At 34.2% G+C, this 14,097-nt stretch overlaps 1 protein-coding gene across 1 annotated transcript in view; it reads left to right on the top strand.

Annotated features, from left to right (window-relative positions):
* The window catches only part of LOC137622243 (sodium-dependent noradrenaline transporter-like), a 73,685-nt gene that overhangs the window by 10,369 nt on the left and 49,219 nt on the right, over positions 1–14,097 (top strand). The window contains exons 3-8 of the mRNA XM_068352748.1: positions 2,217–2,364; positions 3,924–4,055; positions 6,698–6,810; positions 7,183–7,262; positions 8,035–8,142; positions 9,720–9,784. Of these exons, the coding sequence (XP_068208849.1) occupies positions 2,217–2,364; positions 3,924–4,055; positions 6,698–6,810; positions 7,183–7,262; positions 8,035–8,142; positions 9,720–9,784 (646 nt within the window). The remainder of the gene's footprint in view (positions 1–2,216; positions 2,365–3,923; positions 4,056–6,697; positions 6,811–7,182; positions 7,263–8,034; positions 8,143–9,719; positions 9,785–14,097) is intronic.

Genomic DNA, 14,097 nt, shown 5'->3' with positions numbered 1-14,097 from the left:
TATATATATATATATATATATATATATATATATACATACATATACAAATATACATATATATAAATATATATTATATATATATGTATACATATATATATATATATATATATATATATATATATATATATATATATATTAGTTTTATAAGGTAATCTTGGGATACTCGACATTGTTATATTCAAAATAGAACGTTTAAATTTCTCTCATAATTTGGAAGTCTAAATCAACTTGTTAGCGAACGAACTCTCCATAATAATAATAATAATATAATAATAATGATAGTTATTATTATCATCACCATTGATATTATTATTATTATTACTAGCTAAGCTACACCCTAGTTTAAAAAAAAAAAAAAACAGGATGCTATAAGCCCAAGGGCTCCAACAGGGAAAGGAAAGTAAGCACCTCTAAAGAATTATTAGTCAATATTACACAATATCAACGTCACATAACACTCGCACCTCATTTGTTGACAAACTTTTCAGCATTTTGTGGATAATTTTCCCTCTTTTGTCCTCGCTTCGATTTTTCCGTTCATGTGTCCTTGTTATTTTTTGCATATAACTTTAGTTGTTGTTATTAGTTTTACTACTAAAATAATAATGTGTAAATGTTAGTTTAACCTTGCATGTTATTAACATTCTGTGTCTTCCAATATTTGATAAATTTTACTCAATTTGTTCCCCTAGTAATATTTTCATGTAGGCTAACTGCAAATTTTCTGAAAAGAATATCTCCCTTTGATTTTTAAAAGACTCAATTTGATTATGAATCTATTTTTTTTAATAGACCTTATAGGCATTTTAATAGTCATTTAATTAGCCTTTTTCGAAGGACATAAGTTGTTTGCAACTTAATAGAAAACATCATATCGAGTAATTATTCACAAGTAGTTTAGTATTTTTTCTACAATTATATATATATATATATATATATATATATATATATATATATATATATATATATATATATATATATATATATATATATAAAAAAGGATTTTCACAGTAATATTTGATGTCAACGATGTTGTCTTCTGTTTGTCATTATTCATTGAATTTTTCATGTTTTAAGCCCAGATATTTTAACAATATCACGCAGTCTATTGGAATAAGAACTGATTATACAGTAATTGGTATTAAGTATTATTATTCCCCTATCCACGTTCCAGTTTTATCTCTCATTTCCTTCTTTCTCCTTGTCAATTATATCTTATTCCCTTCGTTGCTCGTGCCATTAATATCTCTTTTCAATATTAAAATATTTTTATAAGTGAAATAATTAAACCCTTTTACCCCCAGGCTATTTTGGAACTTTCCAACCCTTAACCCCCAGGGGTTATTTTTTCCCCAGCACATTTTGCAGTATATTTTTATTTAAATTGCTCTAACAGCCTTAATTTTCGCCATAGAGAGGTCGGGTTGGTCTCATTCTCTTGGAAAATGCCTGAAGTTACTCATGAAATTATAAAAAATATGCCAAAAAAAAAATAAATAGCAGTTTTTTGCAAGGACGTACCGGTACGTCCATGGGGGTAAAGGGATGAGTTTTGTGAAACGTACCAGTACGTCCTTTGGGGGTAAAAGGGAGAACATTCCAGTAGACTGCGTCGTTTTCTGAGAGAAAATTGCATGAAAGAAAACGTAAGTAGTTGTAGTGGGTGCAAGTAGGGGTAACTATGATATCCTTCAAACCCTTGTATCTGACCTCGATTTTCACCTGTATCATGTCTCAGCTGTCCCGAGCAGTGTCTATCATCCTTGTAAGTATCTGTCTCATTTTGTTCCTCTGGTTTTGTTGTGTATTTCCATATTGTTATGATATATATATGAGAAAAACACAGTGCATGATATGGTGTGAATTTGTATACATGCATAAGAGCCTTTTAATGTTTGTAACCCACAATAACCCACGCTGTAACAAAAGATAATACATTAGCAGCTGTATATATATGATAAAGTGTCTTCCTGGAATGAAATAACACAACACTTCTTTGCTTTTTAGCATTAATGCAATATATGTTGACACAATCTTTTATAAATTCAATGTTGCATAGTCACACAGACGCTTGTCATAAACACTCATTTGATAGCATTGCTTTCATGTTCTCAAGATAATTTACTAAGTTAGGCATCATTGATTCGTGATGTATATCTTCCAAAAAAAATAAATCTCAGAAGACTATTCATGCAAGTTCATTTCCCCCCTTGCAGTACCTCAGCGGGGAAGCCAGCGGCGCCGTGGCGGAGGACACGGGAGAAGCCTGGGGGAGCGTCCTTTCCGGCATTTGCGGTGTCATCTTGGTCATTGGAGCTGCCACATTCTTGCGATTACCTCGTCTCCTTTATGTCTATGGGGCAGGTGAGTTTCAAGACTTGAAGGAAAGGGACTTTGTCTTGGGTTTGAAGGTGGAAGTTCAGTTGTTGATATCAATAATAATAAGAATAATAATAGGGAAGTGGGGAATATGGGGAAAGGAAGAGTACCTCTGGATACAATCCAGTTTATAGCTCAAAGGCAGGTACTCGGGATGGGAAAGATTAAGGAAATAGGGAGAAAGAGAAGTACAGGAGAAGAACAAAAGAGAGGGGCAGACCCTCTTGCGGTATTAAGGAATTGGTATTATTATTTCAGTTATTCAGTCTTCTTCTGTAGTTTATATGTGACATTGCATTTAGTGCTGATAATGATTTTAAAATGTTTTATGTATTTTTATTTATTACTTATTATTCTTATTATTATTATTATTATTATTATTATTACTACTTACTAAGCTACAACCCCAGTTGGAAACGCAGGATGCTCTAACCCCAGGGACCCCAACAGGGAAAACAGCCCAGTGAGGAAAGGAAACAAGGAGAAATAAAATATTTTAAGAACAGTAACAACAGTGAAATAAATATCTCCTATATAAACCATAAAACCTTTAACAAAACAAGAGGAAGAGAAATAAGATAGAATAGTGTGCCTGAGTATACCCTCAAGCAAGAGAACTCTAACCCAAGACAGTGGAAGACCATGGTACAGAGGCTATGGAACTTCCTAAGACTAGAGCACAAAGGTTTGATTTTGGAGTATCCATCTCCTAGAAGAGTTGCTTACCATAGCTAAAGAGTCTCTTCTACCTTTACCAAGAGGAAAGTAGCCACTGAACAATTACAGTGCAGTAGTTATCCCCTTAAGAAGAATTGTTTGGTAATCTCATTGTTGTCAGGTGTATGAAGACAGAGGAGAATCTGTAAAGAATAGGCCAAACTATTCAGTGTATGTGTAGGCAAAGGGAAGATGAACCATAACCAGAGAGATGGATCCAATGTATATATATATGAATATGTATGTATGTATGTATGTATATATATATATATATATATATATATATATATATATATATATATATATATATATATATATCTATATATATATATCTATATATATATTATATATATATATATATATATATATATATATATATATTTAATGCATTTGTTATTCCTTTATTTCCTTTCTTCACTGGGCTACTTTCCCTGATGGAGCCCATGGGGTTGTAACATTATGCTTTTCCAACCAGGTTGTACCTTTGATAATAATAATAATAATAATAATAATAATAATAACAATAACAATAATAATAATAATAATAATAACAATAATAATAATAACAAAATTAATTTTGTTCTGATTAGACATGGAAGACATAATATCAAGAAAATTGTTCACCCTATTTGTACTATTATATGATGTATTAGCTTTATGCATTGCAAACTACATATGAAAGTTAAATAAACACTGTCCCTGTTTTGTTTATAAGTAGTTATAATTTTCTCATGACTCATGGCATATAATTCAAAAGTAGTTATACGTATTAAACTTCCTTTACTTCACTGAAGGTGAACTTACCATCCTCTTTGGCTCCCCAACAGGAACGTTTTTGTCTGCCTGGCTGGCTGTGTTATTACTCGTGGCGGCTCCTCTTGCCTACTTGGAGGCCGGGTTGTCCCAGTTCAGCAGTTCGGCTGCCCTTGCCGTCTGGAGGCTCGTTCCTATAGCAAGAGGTAACTAAATATTTAATGGGTTTTCTCAGTGGTATTATTTATGGTAATCGTTACCCGATAGATATCATTGTGCCGGTTTAGTATGTGGCCTACCTTTCAAATATGGCCTACAAAATTCTATCTGTTTTAGTATGTGGCCTAACCTAACCTAACAATCCAGGTAGGCCACGTACTAAACCAGAATAAAAAAGGTAGGCCGCATACTAAACCAGAATACAAAAAGATAGGCCGCATACTAAACCAGAATACAAAAAGGTAGGCCGCATACTAAACCAGAATACAAAAAGGTAGGCCGCATACTAAACCAGAATAAAAAAGGTAGGCCACATACTAAACCAGAATAAAAAAAAGGTAGGCCGCATACTAAACCAGAATAAAAAAAGGTAGGCCACATACTAAACCAGAATACAAAAAGGTAGGCCGCATACTAAACCAGAATAAAAAAGGGTAGGCCACTTACTAAACCAGAATAAAAAAGGGTAGGCCACTTACTAAACCAGAATAAAAAAGGGTAGGCCACTTACTAAACCAGAATAAAAAAGGGTAGGCCACTTATTAAGCCAGAATAAAAATAAGGTAGGCCGCATACTAAACCAGAATAAAAAAGGGTAGGCCACTTACTAAACCAGAATAAAAAAGGGTAGGCCACTTACTAAACCAGAATAAAAAAGGGTAGGCCACTTATTAAGCCAGAATAAAAATAAGGTAGGCCGCATACTAAACCAGAATAAAAAAGGGTAGGCCACTTACTAAACCAGAATAAAAATAGGGTAGGCCGCATACTAAACCGGCACCTATATCATGCGATTGTGTAATAAGCTGCTGATTGATAGTATTTTGTACAGTAATTATATATAACCAATGTACGTACCCGTCAAAAATTACTGCGAATTATTTAGATATTCTCACACATAAACACGCAGGTTTAACCCTTCCCTCTCCCTCCAACTTGAATAATTACAACACTGCAGTTTCTGCAATTTGTGGGAGAGTTTGATTTCAGAGTGTACCTCTACTAGTACCCTCTCTCACCAGTGTATGACTATTTCCTTCTCCCTATCTAAGGGATAGGGAGAGACCGAGTAGTCATACTTATATATATATATATATATATATATATATATATATATATATATATATATATATATATATATATATATATATATATATATATATACTGTATATTACTGTGTATATATATATATATATATATATATATATATAATATATATATATATATATATAATATATATATATATATATATATATATATATATGATATATATATATATATATATATATAGAGAGAGAGAGAGAGAGAGAGAGAGAGAGAGAGAGAGAGAGAGAGAGAGACTTGCTCTTTATTATATTCGTAGGATTTTATAGCTGGTTGTAAGGTACAGGTACATGTCATTCATGCCTAGCTATGCATTACTATGCAGTTATAGTCTCGCTTTGTGCTACGTATAAAACTTCTCTTAATACAAAGATTTGCTTTAAAATCATAACTTCATCATTGGACAGACCACCCAAGATTTATGGAATATGAAAAGAGGTAATTTTTGTACTTTTTTTTTATGAAAAAAGACTTCAAATACATTAATACAGTAACTATGTACTGTATGTGCACTGCCGTCTGCAGATACAACATAATTTATAAAGGATGTAGGAAGTAAGTATTGTTATAGCACTAATTGTTACAAAAAAGAATTGCGAAGAAAACTAGGAACATCTGGATGGCAACATTGAAATAATTAAGAGAAAGTAGCTTTGAAGGTCGCTCATGAATGGCAGAGGCAATGCATAGGACAATACCCAAGCCTCCCTTTCCATCTAGCTTGGACCAGGGAGGGAGAGGCAATGGCTGCTGATGACTCAGCATGTAAACATATAGGTTTCTCCGAACCCCCATTCCTTGCCAACAAGGATGACGAGTTGACAGACATTACTAGAAAAAATCAAGCTCGAGGGGGGGGGTCTAACAGATTGCCAGTCAAGGAATATATCCAGTTGGTGAGATTTACTGAAAGCCTCTGCAATAGTTTGTGTGTCTAACTATGCACGTACTGTACGTATTTCAAGGTGTGAGAAGTACTCCTTGAATCATTTCAATTATAAAAGGGATTTTGACAAAGGAAAAAATATTTTTTTGGGCGAGGGACCTGTGTCGCCCAGTGAAATGCTCCTTAAAACACCATTTCAAAGATATAAATACTGCTAAATATACCAGAGAAAAAAGTTGCATGGAATCCCAGGAATATATCCAGCTCGCTCACCCCTAAAAGGGTGTCGGTATTAAAACTGGGGCGAGTGATACCACTACCAGAGATCCCTTTCCAATTAGACTTCTCCCTCCTCAAAATCCTCCATTACTACGAGGTGTCGTTCACTACAGCTACTGCCGCCCTCATGATTTAACAGTCAAAACTGTGTTCTGGGAAAGATAAGTTATTTGCATCCCCAAAGCCATTTTGTAAATGTGTGTAATGTGTCTACCCCTGCTTAATTTGCTAGTTCTGTCATTAATCAAATCTCATTCATCATTTAACACTTCAATGTTTTCTGTTTTTCAGATAATCTAGTTATCAATTTATGCCCGTGTTTCTTTTGTGCACTGATAATAATTCCCCTTTTTCATGCAGGTGTTGGTTGGTCGTGCGTCGTAGTGTGTTTTTATTGGATTGTGGTTGTTATAGGATATCTAGCACCACTGGTTCATTATATACTCATTGGAATTGAGCCCGAAATCCTTAAGGTTGGTTTTAAATTATTTTGCATAATTTTTACAAAGATGTAGAATTGCAGAAACTTCAAATTATCTTTTTTGTAAAATAATTTTTTGTTTTAGATTATATTATATAAATTTTACAATGATATAGAAGTATATGAAATTTTGCTGAAACTTCAGGTTATTTTGTTTGCAAAATATTTTTGTTGTTTGAAATTATACAGAATTGTATACAAATTTTTAGAAACTTTGAAAGAGTTTTGTTTGTGAAATATTTTTAAAGACTTTCTATGCACTAAAACGTAGGAGGCATTGATGGGCCGTAATAATGATATATAAGTGTATTTAAGCTTAAAGTTTATTTCTTTTTATGTGGCTTACTTGTGTGTTTATATACAGGACGTGATCTCTGATCAGTGTAGCGAAAGCATAAAGAGCAACTTGACAAACAATGGAGATTGGGCTGTCGACTATTTCAGGTAAGGAGGGATGATTGTAAGAAATGATAAGTAGTGACAAAACTTGAAATTTTTTCATTTGTTGGGGGAAAATTTTGTCAGTTTCCTAAGGGAATCATTTATCAATTTTCCAAGGAAAAGATTTCTTGGTTTCCTATGGATAGAATTTGACAGTTTCTTAAGGGAACCAATTGTTAGTTTCTGAGAAAGATTTGTAAATTTCTAAAGCAAAGTGGCTACTGTTCATATATTGATTCTTATGGATTATCATTTACAGAGGTGTCCAACTGTATTAGTTTGTGACAGTCATAAGAAGTTAATACCCTTCATTTTTATTTATACCATACCCATATACAAAGTAAACTATCAGATGTTACTCAAAGGTTAGATATGGCCTATTGTCAAAATAGCATTTTAACAAAATTCTCTTTGGTATTAAGGGGACATTTTGAGAAGCAGCACTTACAGTAAGAATCTGTGTGAGTTAGCTTTTATGTACAAATTCTACTGTAATAACCTTTTCATAATTGAATTGGTGTCAGTCAGTGGTGTATTAGAGAGGAGATATGGCGTAAATATTGTGTTGACTATCGTTACAAAGAAATTCCATATTACCAGTGCTGCATTTATATTTTACATCATTGAAAAATACATTGCCCCCTTTCTTCTGGTTTTGGATATCTTTAATGCTGCTCATATTCCTCAACTATTGTTCATAAAAATGTAATCATTGCGCATATATTCATTCCTATCATGGTAGAAGATTCACTATATATTTATATCCATCTTTCAGAGTTTGTGTATATAATTTGCCACAGACATGGGATGTAGACCTTGACATGATGTTCACCTGGCCTCTACCGGCAGGTGTAGCTGCTGTTGTGATTGTAATAACATTTATGTAAGTATTAATTAGTCATTACTGTATTATAGACAAATACATACACAAACAAAGCCGCTACAGCACCTTCTAAAAACATAACAGACACCTCAAACTGTCAACCTAACCACATCAAGACTCTCGCTGCTGGAGGAAGGACGTTGGTGACTGGTACAACACTGGGACATACGCTACCTTGGGTCTAAAGCGATGCTAGGCAGGGCAGCCGATCGGGACTACGGCGTATCCCAAAGCCAAAGCAAGTCCTTCAAAAGAAGGCAGAAGGCAACCATGCTTATCCCATGCAAAAATGGGAAAAAAACATGATAATAAAAAAAGATATGTGGTATCTGACCTTTTTGGTTTGATTCTAAGTTGCGGTTTTTTTTTTATACATATCTCACAACCACAATTCACAGAATCAGTGTCCTGCATTAAAATACTGTACTGAAATTACTGTTTAAATCCTTTGGTACAGTAAATATATTTATTTATTTATTTTTTTATTGTTTATTTTAATAAAACATGGCTGTACAGTTTTTTTTTTAGATAAATGCAGGTTGCAGTAAAATATGAGTGCCATTGAAGATCTTTTTTCTTTCAAAAGAATTTTTTGTATCAATTTCAGGTTATTATGAAAGGAACTTGCATATATTTAAGATAACTATAAAAAACTTGCACCTAAGGCCTGCTAATACAGTGACTCTGATTGGATTTTATAGAATAGAGAAAGTGGCATAAGTCAAGTTGAAACCATATAAGTGACACTGTCCTAGCAATCATATTTCTTGTAAAGGCTTTGTACCATAATGCCATGAAATGCTATCAAAGTTATCTAGCTATGGTACTTTACAAATAGCATGGATGTATACATGGTACTGTAACTAATTGCTGCCCAAAAATGTCTTTCATTACCAATCTGGGATGGATAAATTTCATGATATAAACTGCATCGTTGAAGTCAACGTCTAGCAAGAGGGAAGCAATGACGCTTGTGGGTGGAAGCACTCATGTGTTTGCCAGCAATCGTCAATCTCCTACCTGAAATTAATTATCCGATGTAACGGCTCCTCACTTATCCTTTCCCCTAGTTGACTAGACAGGGTAAAGTCTATTGGGGGTGCAGATACCTATGGTTATCTAAGGATACGTCCCTGATTATACACGATATCTTCGGATAGTCGTTCCGGGGGTTAGAATCCTGTGATACCTGACGGTAATTCTCTTGTAATATCACTCAGAAATATTATACAGTAGGAAGCTGCCGAAGGGAACTTCCATCAGGACAACATGGCTATCTCACCCAAAAATAGATTTTTCCTACGTCAAAAACCGTTTATTTGCTTGCTCATCACTTTTTTTATTTTTGCTTGCGAAGTCCATTTCAACAATAAGCGCATCTTCCCCATTACTGTACATTATTGTTTATACTGTATTATCTTTCCAGTCAGGTTTGTTTGAAATTCTCAAGTATTCTGGTAATCTATTCTTAGTATAAGAGAAAACACATATTGATATAGTATTTCATAATCATTTTGTTTACATCTTTTCGCCTTTTTATAAAATAAAGTGCTAAAATATGTCATTGAATATTCCAGCTCTATATGCGGCACTCGCATCCTAGCGAGCATAACCGGGGTTATGACCATAGTCGCCGTGTTAGGTAAGTACGCATTGGTCCTCTAACTTCTGTGAATAGGTTATAGTAAGGCTCGTGTGACTTATGGTTAAAAGTAGTTTTCTTTTGCTAATCAATGAAAGAAGTTTTCGAATAAAAAGTTTCGTGGTCTTATATTAAATGTAACATTATTATTATTATTATTAGTATTATTATTAGTATTAGTATTATTATTATTATGATTATTATTATTATGATTATTATTATTATTATGATAATAATTATCACTAACCAAGCTATAACCCTCATTGGAAAAGTAGAATACTACGAGCCCCAAGGCTCCAATAGGGAAAGTAGCCCAGTGAGGAAGGGAAATATGGGAATACAAAATTAACTACTGGTACATATAACTTTTAAATGAAAAAATGTAAAATATTTTAAGGTCAGTAACAACAATAAAATACATCAGTCATATATAAACTATAAAACAAATCTTTCATCAACCTGTTTAAAATAAAAATACTGTATTTACAAAAAGTTTGAACTTCAAAAGTTCCACTCATTCAACTGCCTGATTAAGATCATTCCACAATCTGGTCACAGCTGGAATGAAACTTCTAGAATACCGTGTAGTATCGAGTCTTATGATGGAGAAGGAATGACTGTTAGAATTAATCTCATACTTAGTGCTACATACAGAATGGTACAGCCTGGGAAGATCTGAGTTCACTCGATTATCTGAATTATGAAGAGTCTTATGTAACATGCATAAATAACTAACAGAAGGTAGATGCTTAAGATTAAGATGGATGTCAGCAGCTGAAGACTTGACAGGCAAATAATACTTGAAACATGGCAGAATGAATGATTTAAAACATTTTTTAAAGATAAACTGTACACTGATCACCAAGAATCTTGAAAGACTTTTGGTAAACCATTTTTTTGTGCAATTGAAGATGAAACAGACCAAATGTGTTTCTTAGAAGTAAATTTGCAATCAAGAATCACACCTAGAGTTTTAGATTAGTTATAAATAGGCAAAGGGATCATCAACGCAAAGATGTGGATTTAGAGGACCCACTGTCCTCCACCTACGTACAATCATACTTGCGAGTTTTATTAGGTTACTTTTAAATGAAACTAATGCTATTTACAAACAGTTGTTTATAGTTTATGATACAAATGCCTTTTTAATTGATGTATGAATGTCAGACTGTCTAATTTTTTTATGATTTTATCCTTAGCAATGAAAGGTATTGTGATTATTTTAGCCCCATAATTCTTGACCCTGTCACTACAGTCTTCTTGCAGCAGTTGCCATTTCTGTTTAGTTATTATATTTTACAGTACCCCTGTAAGCTCAATGAATCTACTTATTTTCCATTCATTAGACAGTGAAGTCTGTGCATTGTTTTTTATTTTAATTTTTATATAAAGCAACCGGTCTTAATAATTATTTGAATATGTTTTATCTAGAAAAAGAGAGGCAGTTTTTTCTACATTTGTTCTACATTTGTTCCCATTCAAGCAGAATAAACTTGTGGAGTTGGAAGTATTTTACTGTAGATCATATTCCTTATCCATACCTAATATTGGAAATATTATATAACCACTGCTCTGGCATGTCGGGAAGCCAAAGATAACACCTGACCCACAATTTATTGACTGTAAAGTCACTAAATCTCACTCAGCCTGCATCTGAACCTTCTTGCCCTGATACACCTCCATGGAGCTAGAGGGAAGCACACCTTACCATGTTTGGTCATATGCAGCTATCAGTACAGGACTTCACCAAGCAAAGTGATTCCCATAGCAGCTAGACTCATTTACTTGCACCTACTTTTTCATATTGTTATTCAATTGAGGATACTTGACTATAGTCCATTTCTTTTAGCGAGTCATATTTGCACCGACTCGCAGCGGTTCCCATTTTAGCTGGGAAAAGTTTCCTGATCGCTGATTGGTTGGACGAGATAATTCTAACCAATCAGCGACCAGGAAACTTTTCCGAGCTAAAAGGGCACCGTTGCGAGTCGGTGCAAATATGACTCGCTAAAAGAAATGGACTATAGTATTGTACTAAACTTCTTAGTTTCGTGGTGTAAGACTGCCACAAAGCGACTTAATTACAAGAGTATTAGGTATCCATTGCTTTTGGTCATTCTTAAGTTACTGTACTGTATTAGCAAATAATTTTATTCTGAGATTTTCCTGGAACTACTGTACTGTATTGGCAAAATATGTTCAACCATAGAGATATTCTGTTTTACCTTCTGTACTTTATTGGTAAAATGTGTTCAACTATAGAGATGTTCTGCTTTACCTTCTGTACTTTATTGACAAAATATGTTCAACTATAGAAAGATCCTGCTTGACATACCATCATCATCTCCTCCTAGGCCTATTGATGCAAAGGGCTTTGGTTAGATTTCGCATGTTATCCCTTTTATGTCATAAAAAATCTTGTTCTTATTTTGCCAATATTGTACAGTATGGTATGTCAGAGGAATGACATACCATACTGTACAGTATTGGCAAAATATGCACAAGGTTTTTCTCTACATAAAAGGGATCACATGAATTATTTTTTGAGTGAATTACTATAGTCATTTTACGTACCAGTACCGCAATTCTTTATCTTTTTCATCGTACAGTATTGAAGCCAGTGAAAGCAATGATTCTAAGTAGAGTAAAATCGGTTTTTCAATATTAATCTTACCCGATGATCATGTAGCTGTCAACTCTGTTGCCCGACAGAAATCTACGGTCGGGATACGCCAGCGATCGCTATACAGGTGGGGGTGTACACAACAGCGCTATCTGTGAGTAGGTACTCAAGTACTTCTTGTCAACAAGAACTCAATTTTTCCTCTGTCGTGCCACCGGCTAGACCTACTAATACGCCGTCCCTAACTGGATTTGTTTTCACAACTTTTTGGTGAAGTACACTATTCCAGTTTTGAGCTTTCGCTATGCAGGGGTTTTATCTTCATTTCAAAACTTGAACTCGTTTTGGATAGATTTAATTATGGTGACGAAGAGAGTATGGACTCTCTTTCACTTTTAAATGGCCGACCCTTCCCTTAGACGGAAGTGTTGGTGTCGAAGAGAGTATAGACTCTCTTTCACTTTTTATGACCGACCCTTCCCTTAGACGGAAGTGTGTTTAGGTTTTGGTAATTTTGCTTAGCAAAGTTATAGATTTAGTTTATATCTCTCCGCCATTTATAGGCCTCTTCGATTAACTTTCCATTTATTATAAACTTATAAAACTTAATTTTTATGTTTGTTTATATGCGACCTTTCCTAATAGTAGGCGGTCCTTACTTGGAACCGAAGTTAATTAACATTGAGCCCGTCATATCGTATTTCCTGTTAAGAATTTATGCTATTTTAATTTTAATGTTTTTGAAAGAATTTCTTTGATAGTCTCGTACTGTTTTCAAAGATGAACTAACGTTTAGTTTAGTCTCCGCAGTTGTTGACGTTCAAAACGTTCAACATGCGCTCTATCGTTACGATAGAGAGAGAGTATTTCACGGTTTCACATTGCAGTAAGAGTAAACCGATTCTAGCGTTTCGTTCATTCTTTCTTAGCTTAAATGGTTTTAATTCTAATAAAGGAACTTTTTATTTGGGAAACCTTTGTTTTTTTTTTTTTTTTTTTTTTTCCCCTTTAACAAATAATATGTTTTAACGATATATAATTGGGCTCATCTCTCAGGTTCTAAGTCAAGAGAGAGAGAGAGAGATAGAGACGGAGGGAGAGAGAGGAGAATAAACGTTTCGTTCAAGCGGGAAACGTTGTTCTCGTTTTTTACTCTTCTCCCTAGTCGCTATAGGGGAAGAAGGTAAACGTTTCTAGAGTTTTATTCTTGTTCCCAGGCTTTATGCGGTGAGAGATTTTAAACGTAGTTTATTTGATCTAGTGTTTAGTCTCTTATCCAGCCACTGAATTCTTTATCTTTCATAATGTTTTTCTGTTACATTGTAAAACTGTTTTCGCAATTACTACCTTTTAACGAAGGATAGGATTGCGTGTTTCAGGTACAATCACTTAAAGTTTCGAGTTCAGTGAAATAAGTGCAAACAGAAAATCAAAAGTGATAAAGTGATATGCGCAAAGTGTTACAGTGTTGCGTTCGAGGGTTCGTCTGTTCGTGCCAGTTGTTCACCTAGTCCGATACCTCTTACAAGCTCCCAAGCCCAGGGGAGAAGTAATGTCGAAGGACTTATGGGTTCCACAGGTCTTGATCGACGAACAGACGTTTCCCTCCGTGGTTTCGGGTGTATCTACACACGTTGCCGACGTGATCACCCCAACCACACAAAGACGAGAGAGCCCATTTATTCCTCGT

The sequence above is a fragment of the Palaemon carinicauda genome, chromosome 29 (assembly GCF_036898095.1).
Source record: "Palaemon carinicauda isolate YSFRI2023 chromosome 29, ASM3689809v2, whole genome shotgun sequence".
Taxonomy (NCBI): domain Eukaryota; kingdom Metazoa; phylum Arthropoda; class Malacostraca; order Decapoda; family Palaemonidae; genus Palaemon; species Palaemon carinicauda.
Note: the sequence above shows the minus strand (reverse complement) of the source record. Positions and strands in the feature narration are given on the sequence as shown.